At 52.7% G+C, this 13,137-nt stretch overlaps 1 protein-coding gene across 1 annotated transcript in view; it reads right to left on the bottom strand.

Annotated features, from left to right (window-relative positions):
• Window positions 1–13,137, bottom strand: part of PIEZO1 (piezo type mechanosensitive ion channel component 1 (Er blood group)) — a 125,200-nt gene that overhangs the window by 26,720 nt on the left and 85,343 nt on the right. The window contains exons 21-31 of the mRNA XM_063141292.1: window positions 12,924–13,124; window positions 11,931–12,135; window positions 11,658–11,762; window positions 9,357–9,510; window positions 8,764–9,007; window positions 8,128–8,224; window positions 7,628–7,796; window positions 5,940–6,029; window positions 4,190–4,278; window positions 2,221–2,292; window positions 631–732 (exon numbers count right to left, since the gene is read on the bottom strand). Coding sequence (XP_062997362.1) covers window positions 631–732; window positions 2,221–2,292; window positions 4,190–4,278; window positions 5,940–6,029; window positions 7,628–7,796; window positions 8,128–8,224; window positions 8,764–9,007; window positions 9,357–9,510; window positions 11,658–11,762; window positions 11,931–12,135; window positions 12,924–13,124 — 1,528 coding nt within the window. The remainder of the gene's footprint in view (window positions 1–630; window positions 733–2,220; window positions 2,293–4,189; window positions 4,279–5,939; window positions 6,030–7,627; window positions 7,797–8,127; window positions 8,225–8,763; window positions 9,008–9,356; window positions 9,511–11,657; window positions 11,763–11,930; window positions 12,136–12,923; window positions 13,125–13,137) is intronic.

Genomic DNA, 13,137 nt, shown 5'->3' with positions numbered 1-13,137 from the left:
CAGACCCTTGTCAGCTCTGCCGACGTTATTTGCCCAGGCGTTTTAACGCGGGTCTCTGTTGCTTGATGCTGCTTTTAGGACGTTGTGTTTTATGCTGTCGGATGCTGTTAGTACTTTTTTAGCACTTGGGATGTTCTGCGTTATGTCACTGGTTGCCTAGTTTTAGTATTTGGATCGATGGTTGTTCATGCCTTCAGAGTAGCCTTGAAACAATTCGGTGATGAAGTGGGATGCAACGTGTATTAAATGCACATTTACACACACACACACACACACATACACACGCCTCGCTCCCTCCTCTTCACTTTCTCTTTCTTCCTTCCACTGCAATGTACCAAAATTGAGATATGACTCAATGAAAAAAATCGTGCTTCTGTAATTTCATGCATCCGCACAGCGGGGCGGTTTCCTTTTCTTTTTTAAGTGCAGTGTAAGTGACCGGAGAATAAAGGAGAGGGTCCCCTCATTTCGTGGTGCGTACCGGTCACACCGCTTCACTTTGAAAAGGACTTAAAAGTCAAGAGGGATCAGGAATTTGGATGCTAAAAAGAGAAGAAAAGAAAAGAAGGGAGCACGCACACACACACACGCGTGACTATTTCTGGACCGTTCGGTTCATGCGGACGTTACCACTGTAGTGCCCTCTACTCCCCACAGTGCCTCGGTCCACCCTAGCGGAAGGGTCTCCTTCCTTTCTGGAAAGCAAAGCAGGGAGCTCTGGGTCGCCCTCAACTGAATGTGGTCGTCCTTGTAGCATGAGGAAAGAAAAGCAGAGAAGGTCATCCTGGGCAAGCTCGTAGGCAAGCAGAGAAGTTAGGGCGCAGTGGGCCAACGCTTGCCACACAAGCATCCAACACTCATGCCTCTCTGTTCATGCAAACGCGGCCTCTGACGTGTGCTCCGTTGCGCCCAGCCTCCCGAGGGTCAACGAAGGAAGGTACCTTGTACACAGCCAAACCACTTGATCCATCTAAGCTTAGTGTTATCTGCACTGACTGGCAGCAGCAGCTCTCCAGGGTTTCAGGCAGCTTATGGCCCTTCCCTTAAACATAAAAGGTGCTAGTCCTCATGGTTCTGAGTAAAGGAACGATTTCAGGAATGAGTCAGGTCACTGGCCCATCAGTCTCAGTCTTGTCCACGCCAGGTTGAGACAATACTTCCAGATGTTTTCGACTAGAAGGAAAGGAAAGGAACCTCTCGTGCAAGCACTGAGTCATTACTGACTCTTGGAGGGACGCCAGCTTTCACTGACGTTTTCTTGGCAGGCCTTATAGCGGGGGTGGTTTGCCGTTGCCTTCCCCGGCCGTTATTACCTTTCCCCCAGCTAACTGGGTACTCATTTTACCGACCTCGGGAGGATGGAAGGCTGAGTCAACCCAAGCCGGCTGCCTGAAACCAGCTTCCGCTGGGATCGATCTCAGGCCATGGGGAGAGTTTCAGCTGCAGAAACTGCTGCTTTATCGCTCTGTGCCACACAAGGCTTATTTGACTAGAACTCCCTATCAAATAAATCCAGCAGCCCCAACCTGCATTGCTAATGGACGGGGATTTGAGGAGTTGTAGTCCAGGACCCCTAGAGGGTTCCACGTTGCTTAATCCTGCTTCACTGACAGGTGGCAAAGGCTTTTCAGCTTTTCAGGCAGGGGCATCTCCCAGAGACGACAGAGATCGAACCTGGGACTTTATTCATGCACTGCCCCTGAGCAATGGAGCCTCCTGGCCTTCAGCTATTGAAACCTCCAGTTCTGCAGGCGTGTGAAGGGCTACAGTGCCCAACCACCAGGAAGCCCTAAAAAACCTTGGGAGCACACATGGTGCCAAATATAAGGTCCCCCCACCCCATGCTCAGAAGAGCTCAAGATCTCGGGGGTTTCCTTAAGCACAGATGAGGTTCGCTGCAATGCTTTTTAGGGTTTAAGAGAATCAGGCAGAGAAAGAGCCCAGACGGCACTTTTGGGGGTGCCGGAAAGATACATGCACGGTTGGGTTGGACAGAGACCCCTCCTCTCCCAAGAACAGAGCGTCGAGAGAAAGCTCCCCTCCTCCGCCGCCACCAGTCCTAAATCGGAGGAGATGCAAAGGCATGCAGAATGGAAGAGCAGGATTCAACCCCTTGGGTGATTTGTGAGAGCGCGTTCCCAAGTTAGGCGGCTGCCCTAAAGCAAGATGAGTTGAGGTTAGTGCGCCCGGTTGCCCTCCAAGCCAGGGCCGGGCAAGTACCTGTGGCATGATCCAGCCAGGGGCGCCACCAGTGCTTCCTCTGGTGGGAAGGGTCCTTCTTGGCACCTGTCTCTGTGGAACGGGGCACAAGGAAGCGTGAGGGAGGGGCCACGGGCAGGCCACGGCTCGGCTTTGCACGGCTGCTGACGGAGACCGTGGCAGCGGCCAACGGAGATCCCCGCCCACCGCCTCCCATCAACACATAAGGGCTGGGCACGGGCAGGAATGCACCCCATGGGCAATTTCTCTCCCTGCCCACCGAGCCACTCCGCCACGGCAGTCAGCCACAGCGAGAGCAGGGGTTGACCCCGCCTCGCAGGGCGGTTTTGAGAGGGCAAAAGCGATCAAGCTTCTAGGACACTTCGCAAAGCCCAAAGCGATCCCAAAAAGGCTTCGCTGGGGTTGCAGGTTGAAAAAGGTACATCCTTGGAGACGGCGAGTGAAAACGCGGGAGCTACTGGGGGTGGATCTACACAGCGTCCTGAAGGCGCTTGCGTGCGCCTCCAGTGCGCCCCGAAACCCTTTGTGTAGATCCTGCCTACCTGGCCAGAAGAGGCGGAGAAGGAGGCGGCAGCCCCGCATTGCCCCTCGCGGGGACGGGGCGAAAAGTTCCCGGGCTCGGCGGCTTCGCTGGCGGGGTGGCAGCTTCTTCCGCCGAGCTCTCCGACCAGGTGGCTCTTTCGCCAGCAGCAGGAGGCCGGCAGGGAGGTGGGCGGCGGTGGCAGCAAGGACTCCCCAGCAAAGCCGCCGAGCCTGGGAACTTTTCGCCCCGTCCCCGCGAGGGCTGATGCGGGGCCGCCTCCTCCTCCTCTGCCTCTTCTGGCCAGGTAGGCAGGATCTACACTGGAGGCGCACGCAAGCGCCTTCAGGACGCTGTGTAGATCTCCCCCAAATGTAGAGCACCCCCTCCCCTGTTTTTAAGCTCCAGTGTCTGGAAGTCCAAATTCCAGTCGCCTCTGAGATTTATAGATTGACTGTATTTATATCCCACCCTTTTTCCTCCAAGGAACCTAAGGCGGCGTACATAATCCTCCTCCTCTCCATGTTATCCTCACAACAACAACCCTGTGAGGTAGGCTGGGCTGAGAGTGGCTGATGCCAAGTCACCCAGTGAACTTCCATGGCTGAGTGGGGTCTAGAACCCGGACCTCCCGACTCCCAGTCCAACGCTCTAACCACTACTCCACACGGATGTGGAAGTTACCTTACACTGGGGATGGGCAGCTCTTTGTACAAGAGCAGATATGAGGAACCATTTTCATTCAGCGGGCCGAATTCTGATCTGGGAAAGGTCTCGGGGGCCACACTCCATCTCTAGGCAGGGCCAGAGGGAAAGTGGGCAGGGCCAAAAGAAGAATGGGCGGGGCTGAAATGGGACATTAATGATTTTAAGCTTGCTCAGAAGCAAGCAGGACAAGGCTTCTGCCTGTCTAATCAGAAGTAAACAGCACTGTCAAAATAGCATCCCAAATACCAAGCCGATGTATGTCTATTCAGACGAAAGCTAGAGCAGCATGTCTGCTCACAAGTAAGGAGGACAAGCCTCAGAAGTAAGCGAGTCTGAATCACTCAGCAGCTTCCTCCTCAGCAGGGAATAGCTGCTGATTGAAAAGAGGAGCCTTTTCTTGCTGGGAGAAGCTGGCGGGTCATTCGGGGAATACCTGTGGGACTTATCTGGCTCATGGGCCAGAGGCTCACCATCCCTGTGTTACAGGTTATCTTGTGGCAATGAATTCCACAGGTTAATGATGCACCTGTGGGAAGCTGCACGCTCCCTGGTCCACATAAATGTGGAAGACCAAGGGGCGACTGGAATCTCCTCAAACTGGGCGTCCAACAAAGGCCGTGTGTGGACCCCTGCAAGTGATGACGGGCAGGGGGGGCAAAAGCACGAATGTCCTACGGGGGCTTCATCACTCTGAAAGTTGGCCTCCATTCCCCATCCCAATCCTGAAAGCCCACTTCGCACCTGGCTGGTCTGTCTCCAGGGTCTCTTCGTCGTCCTCTGAGAGCTGCCCTTGGTGGTACTTCTCCTGCTTGGCCCGGATCCGCTCCATCCTGTGGGCACACAGCAATAGATTGGGGGGGACGAGGGGAGAGAGGGGGGTTTCTGGCTCCACCCATCCCAGATTCTGTGTTCCTGCCTGGAAGGCCACAAAGAAACCTTCTCCCCCTCTTCAGGCATTTTTTTCCAGGTGTTCTGAGAACTAAAGTGAGCACCCCATGATACTGACCATTTCCATCTTATATGATGGCGTCTGGTCCCATCATTCATGTACCTGGCCATCCCAGCATGGATTTCCACCTGCAGATATTTCTGAGCAAGTAGGCGGATGGCTCAGGCGCTGGTGACTGCCTGACCAGTTTCCTTGCCAATGAGAGCCCTGGGGCTTGGCTAGACTTCTGCTGCATAGCACGGGCCGTTAATGATCGGAGATCCTCCCAGAGTGCAGGACACGGAATAACGGGCTCAAGTGACAGGAAGCCAGATTCCGGCTGGACATCAGGAAAAACTTCCTGACTGTTAGAGCAGTACGACAATGGAATCAGTTACCTAGGGAGGTGGTGGGCTCTCCCACACTACAGGCCTTCAAGAGGCTGCTGGACAACCATCTGTCAGGGATGCTTTAGAGTGGATTCCTGCATTGAGCAAGGGGTTGGACTTGATGGCCTTGTAGGCCCCTTCCAATTCTACTATTCTATGATTCTAAGATGCCTCAGAGAGCCTTAAATAAACAGCTCCTGGCAGGCAAGGGAGGGGGCTGTGCCCCACCAGCAGTATTTTCGCCTTGATGCCTAGAGCTGAAGCCTCCCTCCCCTACAGGCACATGATCCAAGCACCTTTGCTGAAGCCAAGCAGGTCTACATCGGCTCACAGCTTGAACGAGCGACAGGGTTGGGACACTCCTCACTCCAAGCACACCACCTTGATGGAAGAAAGGTGGGAGGCCGTTCAATGGAAGCCGGTGGCTCCAATGTCAGTGGGGTGGTGAATTCACTCCGGGATTCAGGAGCTCCTTGGATGCCTCCTTTAGAGGTCTGACCGGTTCGGACTGAAACCTGGAGCAGATTCACAGCCCCACTGAGATCAGAGCCACCAGCTTCCACTGTGCCTGTCTGTCTTATCTAACTGTCTATCTGTCCAATCCATCTATAAAAACAGCCTTCCTCAACCTGGGGGGCGCTCCAGATGTGTGGGACTGCACCTCCCAGAATGCCCCAGCCAGCTGGCTGGGGCATTCTGGGAGTTGTAGTCCCACACATCTGGAGTGCCCCAGGTTGAGGAAGGCTGTATTAAAACTAACGAAAATAAATTTGGCACTGGATGTCAAACTGCTTTGAATAAGGGTGTCTAAGGGCTCTAGGCTGAGGAAGGTGCAAGTTAGGATTCTTGCCCCAGCTATGGTGTCGCCAGGGTAGGACTCTGGGGCAGGAGTGCAGGGCCCCCAAACGCAGCGGAATAGCAAGAGGGCCCCGAAACGCAGCAGGCCTGGCTTACTACAGTTTGAACTCACGTTGCCATCTTAAAGAGCCCCCCGCTAAAATACCACGACCCCCAGAGTCTAAAATGACCTTAACTGCACCATTGATCCCAGTGCTGGAGGGAAGATGAAATTCCTCCACCCCTCCCTGAAGCAGGGGCAGCAGCAGCTGTGGGGTGGCTGAAGCAAGACGGGGCTTTCCTCGCATGCTCTAGACCCCTGGCCCATGACACTCACTGCCGCTTGAGCTGCACCAGGGACTTCTTTTCTGCCTGGTGGTGGGAGCCCATCCGCTTGATCATCCTGGCCTTGTAGAGAGCAAAGCCCCTGCAAAGAGACACAAAGAAGTCAGCGGAAACTGGGCCGCCGGGACACAGGCGCCTCTCGTAAGAACGGATTGAACCAAGGGCCCATCTGAGTCCTGCAGCCGGCTTTACGGCTTCGGCATTTGGTCCCCAGTCGGAGGCAGGTTGCTTCCAAGCGTGGAGCCTGGACTCCTAAGGACTGCATCCTAAGAAGGACTTGGCTGGATCAGGCTGAAGGTCCACTTCAGCCAGCGCCCGACTGTTTCCCCCAGCGGCCCCGGCGGATGCTTCTCAGGAAGCCCAAAAGCAGGGAAGAAAGGCAGCAGCCTGCCCACCTGCGCCACACACTTGTTCCCAGCAACTGACATGCAATAGCATCCTGCAGCGCTGTCGATCCTTGTTCAGTCTGAGACATGCAATGGCATGCAACTGACATGCAATGGCATCCTGCAGGGCCGTCGATCCTTGTTCAGTCTGAGACATGCAGTGGCATGCAACTGACATGCAATGGCCTCCTGCAGGGCTGCCGATCCTTGTTCAGTCTGAGACATGCAATGGCATGCAACTGACATGCAATGGCATCCTGCAGGGCCGTCGATCCTTGTTCAGTCTGAGACATGCAGTGGCATGCAACTGACATGCAATGGCCTCCTGCAGGGCTGTTGATCCTTGTTCAGTCTGAGACATGCAACTGACATCCTGCAGGGCCGTCGATCCTTGTTCAGTCTGAGACATGCAGTGGCATGCAACTGACATGCAATGGCCTCCTGCAGGGCTGTCGATCCTTGTTCAGTCTGAGACATGCAATGGCATGCAATTGACATGCAATGGCCTCCTGCAGGGCTGTCGATCCTTGTTCAGTCTGAGACATGCAATGGCATGCAACTGACATGCAATGGCATCCTGCAGGGCTGTCGATCCTTGTTCAGTCTGAGAGCCAAAATCAATTTTGTAGGAGCTCTTGGGGCGCATTTGGCAGGGGTGGGATGGGGAATAAAGGCAAAATTTTGTGAACCGCCCAGAGAGCTCCGGCTATTGGGCGGTATAGAAATGTAATAAATAAATAAATAAATAAATAAAATAGGGAGGGCCAAAAATGCCTGCATATTTTCGCTTAAAAGCTCTTACTGCTGGCAACTAAACCTTTGGACCACAACGCCCGATGGAGCGCCTCTCCCACCGTGAACCCGTGCGCTACGCTCAACATCCCCGGCCCTCGTCCGGGTGCCTCCTCCAAGGGAGGCTCGGAGGGCGGCAACAAGAGAGAGGGCCTTCCCCGCTGTGGCCCCTCAATTGTGGAATGATCGCGCCAACACTGTCATCTCTTCAGCGCCAAGTATAAACGGCCCTCTTCTCCCGGAAGTCCCATATAATCATCCCCACTACCAGCCGTCAATGAACTTCTCCTTCACACTGTGCCGTGATTCTGCTCCTTCTGCCACACTCTGCAGTCTGGATTGCAGGACCCGCCGGAGACATTTTGTTGCACTAAAGGAGGGTCCCCTGCATTATCCTGGTAACGCTGCAGAGGCTTAAGGGTGCAGCTCTCGGGTCCGGCCCACAGCTTCCCTGGTCATCCCTCTGCACGTGGCTCCCCAGACCCAGCCCTTCTGCGCCCACCTGGAAGCCTGCAAGGCAGAGGCCTGGAGATCCGCCACGGCATGCAGGAAGTAGTAGCTGAGGAAGACCCTGCGCTGGAGGAGCAGGAAGAAGAAGCAGATGCTGTCCCAGATGATGCCGGCCTCCTCCACGGGCAACGCACAGTCCTGGTTCTTGTCCGCAGCCTTGGCTGGCAAAGAAAAAGGAAAGGGGTGCTCAGGACACAGCAACACAAGGCATGGGGCAGGACAGGGGCCCTTGGCCCTCTCTCCCCCTGCCTCAGAGTGTCAACTCAACTGTGCCAGCCCCCCAGAGGGGTCAATGAAGAACCTCGCTCTATCCCGGCTCTTCCGAATAAGGTCCTGGGGTAACCACGCTTCCAAAGCCCAGTTCACCCCACTTTGCCATTTTTGTACTCAAGGCCTAAAACGGGCGGAAGTTCTGACACAAGCCAGAAGAGACAGGATCGGACATCGTCCTCTCCACCCGCCACGTGGGAGTCATCAGTCGCAGATACTCACGGTCGTAGTAACCCTTGACAGTGCAGGCCAGGCTGAAGAGCTGAATCACCCAGCAGAAGTTGTTCTGCATTTGCTGGACAAAGACACAGGACAGGAGCTGGCAGGAAAGAATTGCAAAAAGGGAGCCGTAGCATAAATAGGAAGGAACGTAGGAAGCGCTGTGCGCCTTCTCAGCTAAGGCCCATGCTGGATCAGCCCAAAGGCCTCTCCGGCAGTGGAGGCCAGCGCTTTGAGTCTCGCTTGCCTCTGGACCACCCCTGCCTTTGCCTGATCCCATAATGGACTGGAACTTTGGTGCGTGATCATCTGCCTGCTTTGTTGCCTTTTGGATTGTCCCATAATTTGTTGCCTTTTGGATTGCCTTCTGGATTGCCCCGTAATTTCTCGCCTTTGGGATTGCCCCGTAATTTCTCGCCTTTGGGATTGCCCCGTAATTTCTCGCCTTTGGGATTGCCCCGTAATTTCTCGCCTTTGGGATTGCCCCGTAATTTCTCGCCTTTGGGATTGCCCCGTAATTTCTCGCCTTTGGGATTGCCCCATAATTTGCTCTAATGCTGAGTCTGATTCAGCCACAGCAGGACACCTCTGCACCTCCCCCACCCATGGCACAATGGGCTTTCACCCCACAAAACCTACCGCAAGCATGTTCTTGGCAATGATGACGGTAACGTTGTAGAGAATCAGGCAGTCCCACAGCACCAGGCGGGCACGGAGCGGCCGGCGCAACATGGCGGTGCCAAAGAGCAGCAGGTAGAAGCAGGCCATGAGGTAGCCCAGGCCAAAGATGCTGATGCGGTTGGCGCCGGCCACAAAGACGATGACCAACACGAACCAGAAGAGGTAGCAGAACACACACACCTTCAGCATGTCCAGGTAAGATCTGGTGAGTGAGAGAGAGAGAGAGACAGTCAGACTAAAAACGCAAGAAGAGCTTATGCTGGATTAGACCAAGAACCCAGTGAAGGTGATTGGTCTCTTCTTCGGCAACTGGTACTCAGAGCTGGACAACTGCTTCTGAAACTGGAGGTTCCATAGTCATTCCTTCTCCATGAATCTGTCTAATCCCCTTCTAAAGCCATCTAAGTCGATGATTAAAATGTATATAATAACAAAATGTATACAGTATCAAAAACACAACCAGGATAAAACCACGCAGCGGAAATTGAGATAAGATTAAAACACAGAGTTACTGTATATATTGATACAAGATTAAAATACTTTGCACCCACCTGCAATTGACGAAGTTGGGCACGGGGTTCGGCTCCCCTTGCAGTGGTTCAAGCTGTTCCCTGTTGTCCCCTGCTGAGCTCAGCCATTCCTCTGTCTGCTCGTTGACGAAAACCTTCCACTGCTGCGAGGCACACAGGAGGAGGAGGAAGTCACCTGCCGGAAGCAAGGGGGGATCTTAAAAGGCCTCAGGAAACAGACAAAAAGGGCTGCTTTAGCACGATCAACACCACCAGCCCATCTCTCCCAGTGTTGTCAACACCAACTGGTAGCAGAGGATCTCCAGGGTTTCAGGCAGGACTTTTCCCAGGCGTACCTGGAGATGCTGCCGGAGATTGAACCCTGGACTTTCTGCGCTCAAAGCATGGGATCTACCAATGAGTAACGGTCCTTCCACACTTCCCATCGGAAGTGACAGAAAACAAAGAAGGATGTCGTTGGCAGGGGCATCAACCCTTTCAGAAAGAAGGCAAGGCCAAGGCATGCATCCCCTCGCTGCCCAAAGGGGTGTGGTCTGCGCTAGCATCACCCTCTAAATCAGGGGTGCGGAACCTCGGGCCCGTGGGCCAAATCTGGCCTGCCTAGGGTCCCAATCTGCCCCTCCAGGGTTCTCCGGATGGCCACTGTCCTTCCCCTGGTGATAATCTTATCACCAACTGCTTTCCCCCAATGGCCCACCGTTGGGTGGATTCCTTGGCTTTTGCATGGTTTTTTTCCCTATTCTCAAAGGCTGGAGTGCCTCTCCTACGCCTTAGTTACTGCCAATAGGAGATGCAAGCTAAAACAGGGTGGATTTGGGGGTATTTTGGCCCCGCCCTTTTCCCTACAGCCCCACCCACTCCTGAGAGCTTCTTTGAAATGACATTTGCCCCTCTGGCTCTAAATAGCACTGCTGTGCAGGGACCAGGAGCTGTCCCTGGTGCTGAATCACAGACTCTCCGGAATCAAGGTTCAGTTGGCCACGAAGAGTTGAGGGCAGAAACTAACGCGTCCCAAGGAAACCCTAAACGTTACATCCTGTAGGCAATCAACAAAACCTGAGTAGGTGTGCATGTGTTGCACATGGTTTATCCTGCCCATGCCTGCTACATTGGGAGGCTGGGGGCGGGGGACATAGGAACATGGGAAGCTGCCTCATACTGAGTCAGACCATCGGTCCATCTAAGCTGGTATCATCAGCACTGGCTGGCAGCAACGGCTCTCCAGGGTTTCAGGCTGAAGTGTAACAATGATGTTACGCTTACTCCAGTCCAGGAAGCTCGTAGTCTTGGCTTTATATTTGACTCCTCGCTCTCCTTTATTCCTCATATTGAGGCAGTAGCTAAATCCTGTTGTTTTTTCCTGTATAATATTGCCAGGATTCGATCATTTTTGTCTGTCTCTTCTGCCAAGACTCTTGTTCATGTATTGGTTATTTCTCAATTGGACTACTGCAACCTTCTTCTCACTGGCCTTCCTTCTTCTCACATCAGTCCGTTGGTTTCTGTTCACCACTCTGCTGCTAAGATCATCTTCTTGGCTCGCTGCTCTGACCATATTGCTCCACTTCTGAAATCTCTTCATTGGCTTCCAATTCACTTCAGAATCCAATATAAACTTCTCCTGTTGACCTACAAAACTTTTCACAGTCTAGCTCCTTCCTATCTCTCCTCTCTCATCTCACACTATTGCCCCGCTCGTGCTCTTCGCTCCTCTGATGCCATGTTTCTTGCCTGCCCAAGGGTCTCTACTTCCCTTGCTCGGCTTCGTCCATTCTCTTATGCTGCCCCTTATGCCTGGAACGCTCTTCCAGAACATTTGCGAACTACAAGTTCAATCGCAGTTTTTAAAGCTCAGTGAAAAACTTTTCTTTTTCCTAAAGCTTCTAAAACTTGATTTTGATCTGACTTTTATACTGTTAGTTTTACTCTACCCTGTGCCTGTTTGGTGCCTTCTCTTCCCCTCCTTATTGTTTTATTATGATTTTATTAGAATGTAAGGGTGTTGCTATTTTATTGTTTTACTCTGTACAGCACCATGTACACTGATGGTGCTATAATAATAATAATAATAATAATAATAATAATAATAATAATAATAATAATGGATTCTTTCCATGCCCTTCCTGGAGAAGCCAGGGATCGAACCTGCATGCAAAGCACGTGCTCTGTCATATTTATTTATTTATTTATTACATTTTTATACCGCCCAATAGCCGAAGTTCTCTGGCGGTTCACAAAAATTAAAACCGTAATAGAACAACCAACATGTTAAAAGCACAATTGAGCCATGGCTCCTCTGGAGCCCTGAGAAACAGCACTCACTCATGAGATTGATGGAGTTGGGCTTCATGAAGAAGTCGGGCAAGAACATCCACTTGATGAGAACGGAGTTAACGGGGATGGAGCGGCTCCACCTCCAGGGATAATCTAGAGGAAGGAAGAGACAAAAAATAAATCACCGACAGGTAGAGAAGGGCCACCCTAGGCCGCAGTCTCCAGCAGAGGGGGTGTCACTTAACCAAGAGGTCCTCCTGGCCCCCACTTCTTCTCTCCCTCCACCCTGGAGTTCTTGACTGTGGCATCGCAGGGACTTACCGATGCAGAGGACCGGAGGGGTGCCGACACACAGGAGGTACTGGAAAAGCAGGAAGAGAGCCAAGAAGAGACAGTATTTGGGCCAGAGCCGGGCGATGGCGTGCCGCCGCCGGCGTGTCAGGATGACGACCAACCAGCAACCATGGAAGATCACCATGAAGTTCATCCGTTGGCCAATCACGTTCACTGTCATCAAGAAGCAGATCTGGGCAGGGAGGGGGAGGAGAGGAGCGAAGTAAGAGGGCAGCTTTGATAACAGCACAGAGTCCCTGGGAGACAAGCGTGGAAACAGCGAGTCCTGAAAGGCCGATCTTGTCCCAAGTCGTGAGAAGGGTCTTCTTCCTCTTCTCTAAGAGAGGCTCTCTCATTTTACTTGGACAGGATAGAATGAATGGATCAGAGCAGAACCATGGAGGAGCAAGGGGCAAGAATAAAATGTAATAAATTTATTTTATTTATTATTTTATTTATTTATTACATTTCTATACCGCCCAATAGCCGGAGCTGTCTGGGCGGTTCACAAAAAAGGAGGCGTCTTCAATCTCTGGGGTTTGGTAGGAACATTTGGAATGTTGAGAGGGTGTCAGGGCCACTCTCACAAAATGGCTGCCACAGTGGCCACAAAACATCAATTTCTCAGAAGGCAAACTGGAGAGGCTGATAGAAAAGTGACTTGCCCAAGAACCTAAGTCCAAGGCAAAGCTCTGAGCTCCAAAAGAGAGGAACGCTCTTCTGAACCCAAATACAGATGGCGCTGGGGGGCAGCCCTTCACTTTGCAGCATGGCAGTATCCCAAGTTTTAAAAAATAATTTTAAAATCTTAGGAAATAAAAATAAACATCAGGAGGGGCAGGGAGCATGTAGTCTCTTTTCTGAAGATCTCCCTGAAACCACCATTTGGCCACTAACTGGAAGGTGATGTTACCATATTGGCCAACCAATGGTGTTTCCAAACTGAGCAGCGGATGCTAAAGCCCGTTGGCCCTCGCTCACCTCCAGGCCGAACTTGTAGAAGAAGTAGTTGATGAAATACTTGATGCAGTTCAGCAAGCCTTTGTCCAGGTTCTGGCGAGTGCCGTCTTCGAAGATGGTCTGGGTGAGAGGAGGCAGCAGCTGGTGTTGCTTACGGTAATACTCCTGGCACCGGTACACCACCGCCTCGAAAACCAGCAGTACAAGAACTTGCAGGTGGTTCTGGAGGAGGCAA

The sequence above is a fragment of the Elgaria multicarinata genome, chromosome 14 (assembly GCF_023053635.1).
Source record: "Elgaria multicarinata webbii isolate HBS135686 ecotype San Diego chromosome 14, rElgMul1.1.pri, whole genome shotgun sequence".
NCBI lineage: Eukaryota > Metazoa > Chordata > Lepidosauria > Squamata > Anguidae > Elgaria > Elgaria multicarinata.
The sequence above is the reverse complement of the archived record's forward strand: the minus strand, read 5'-3'. Positions and strand labels throughout refer to the sequence as shown.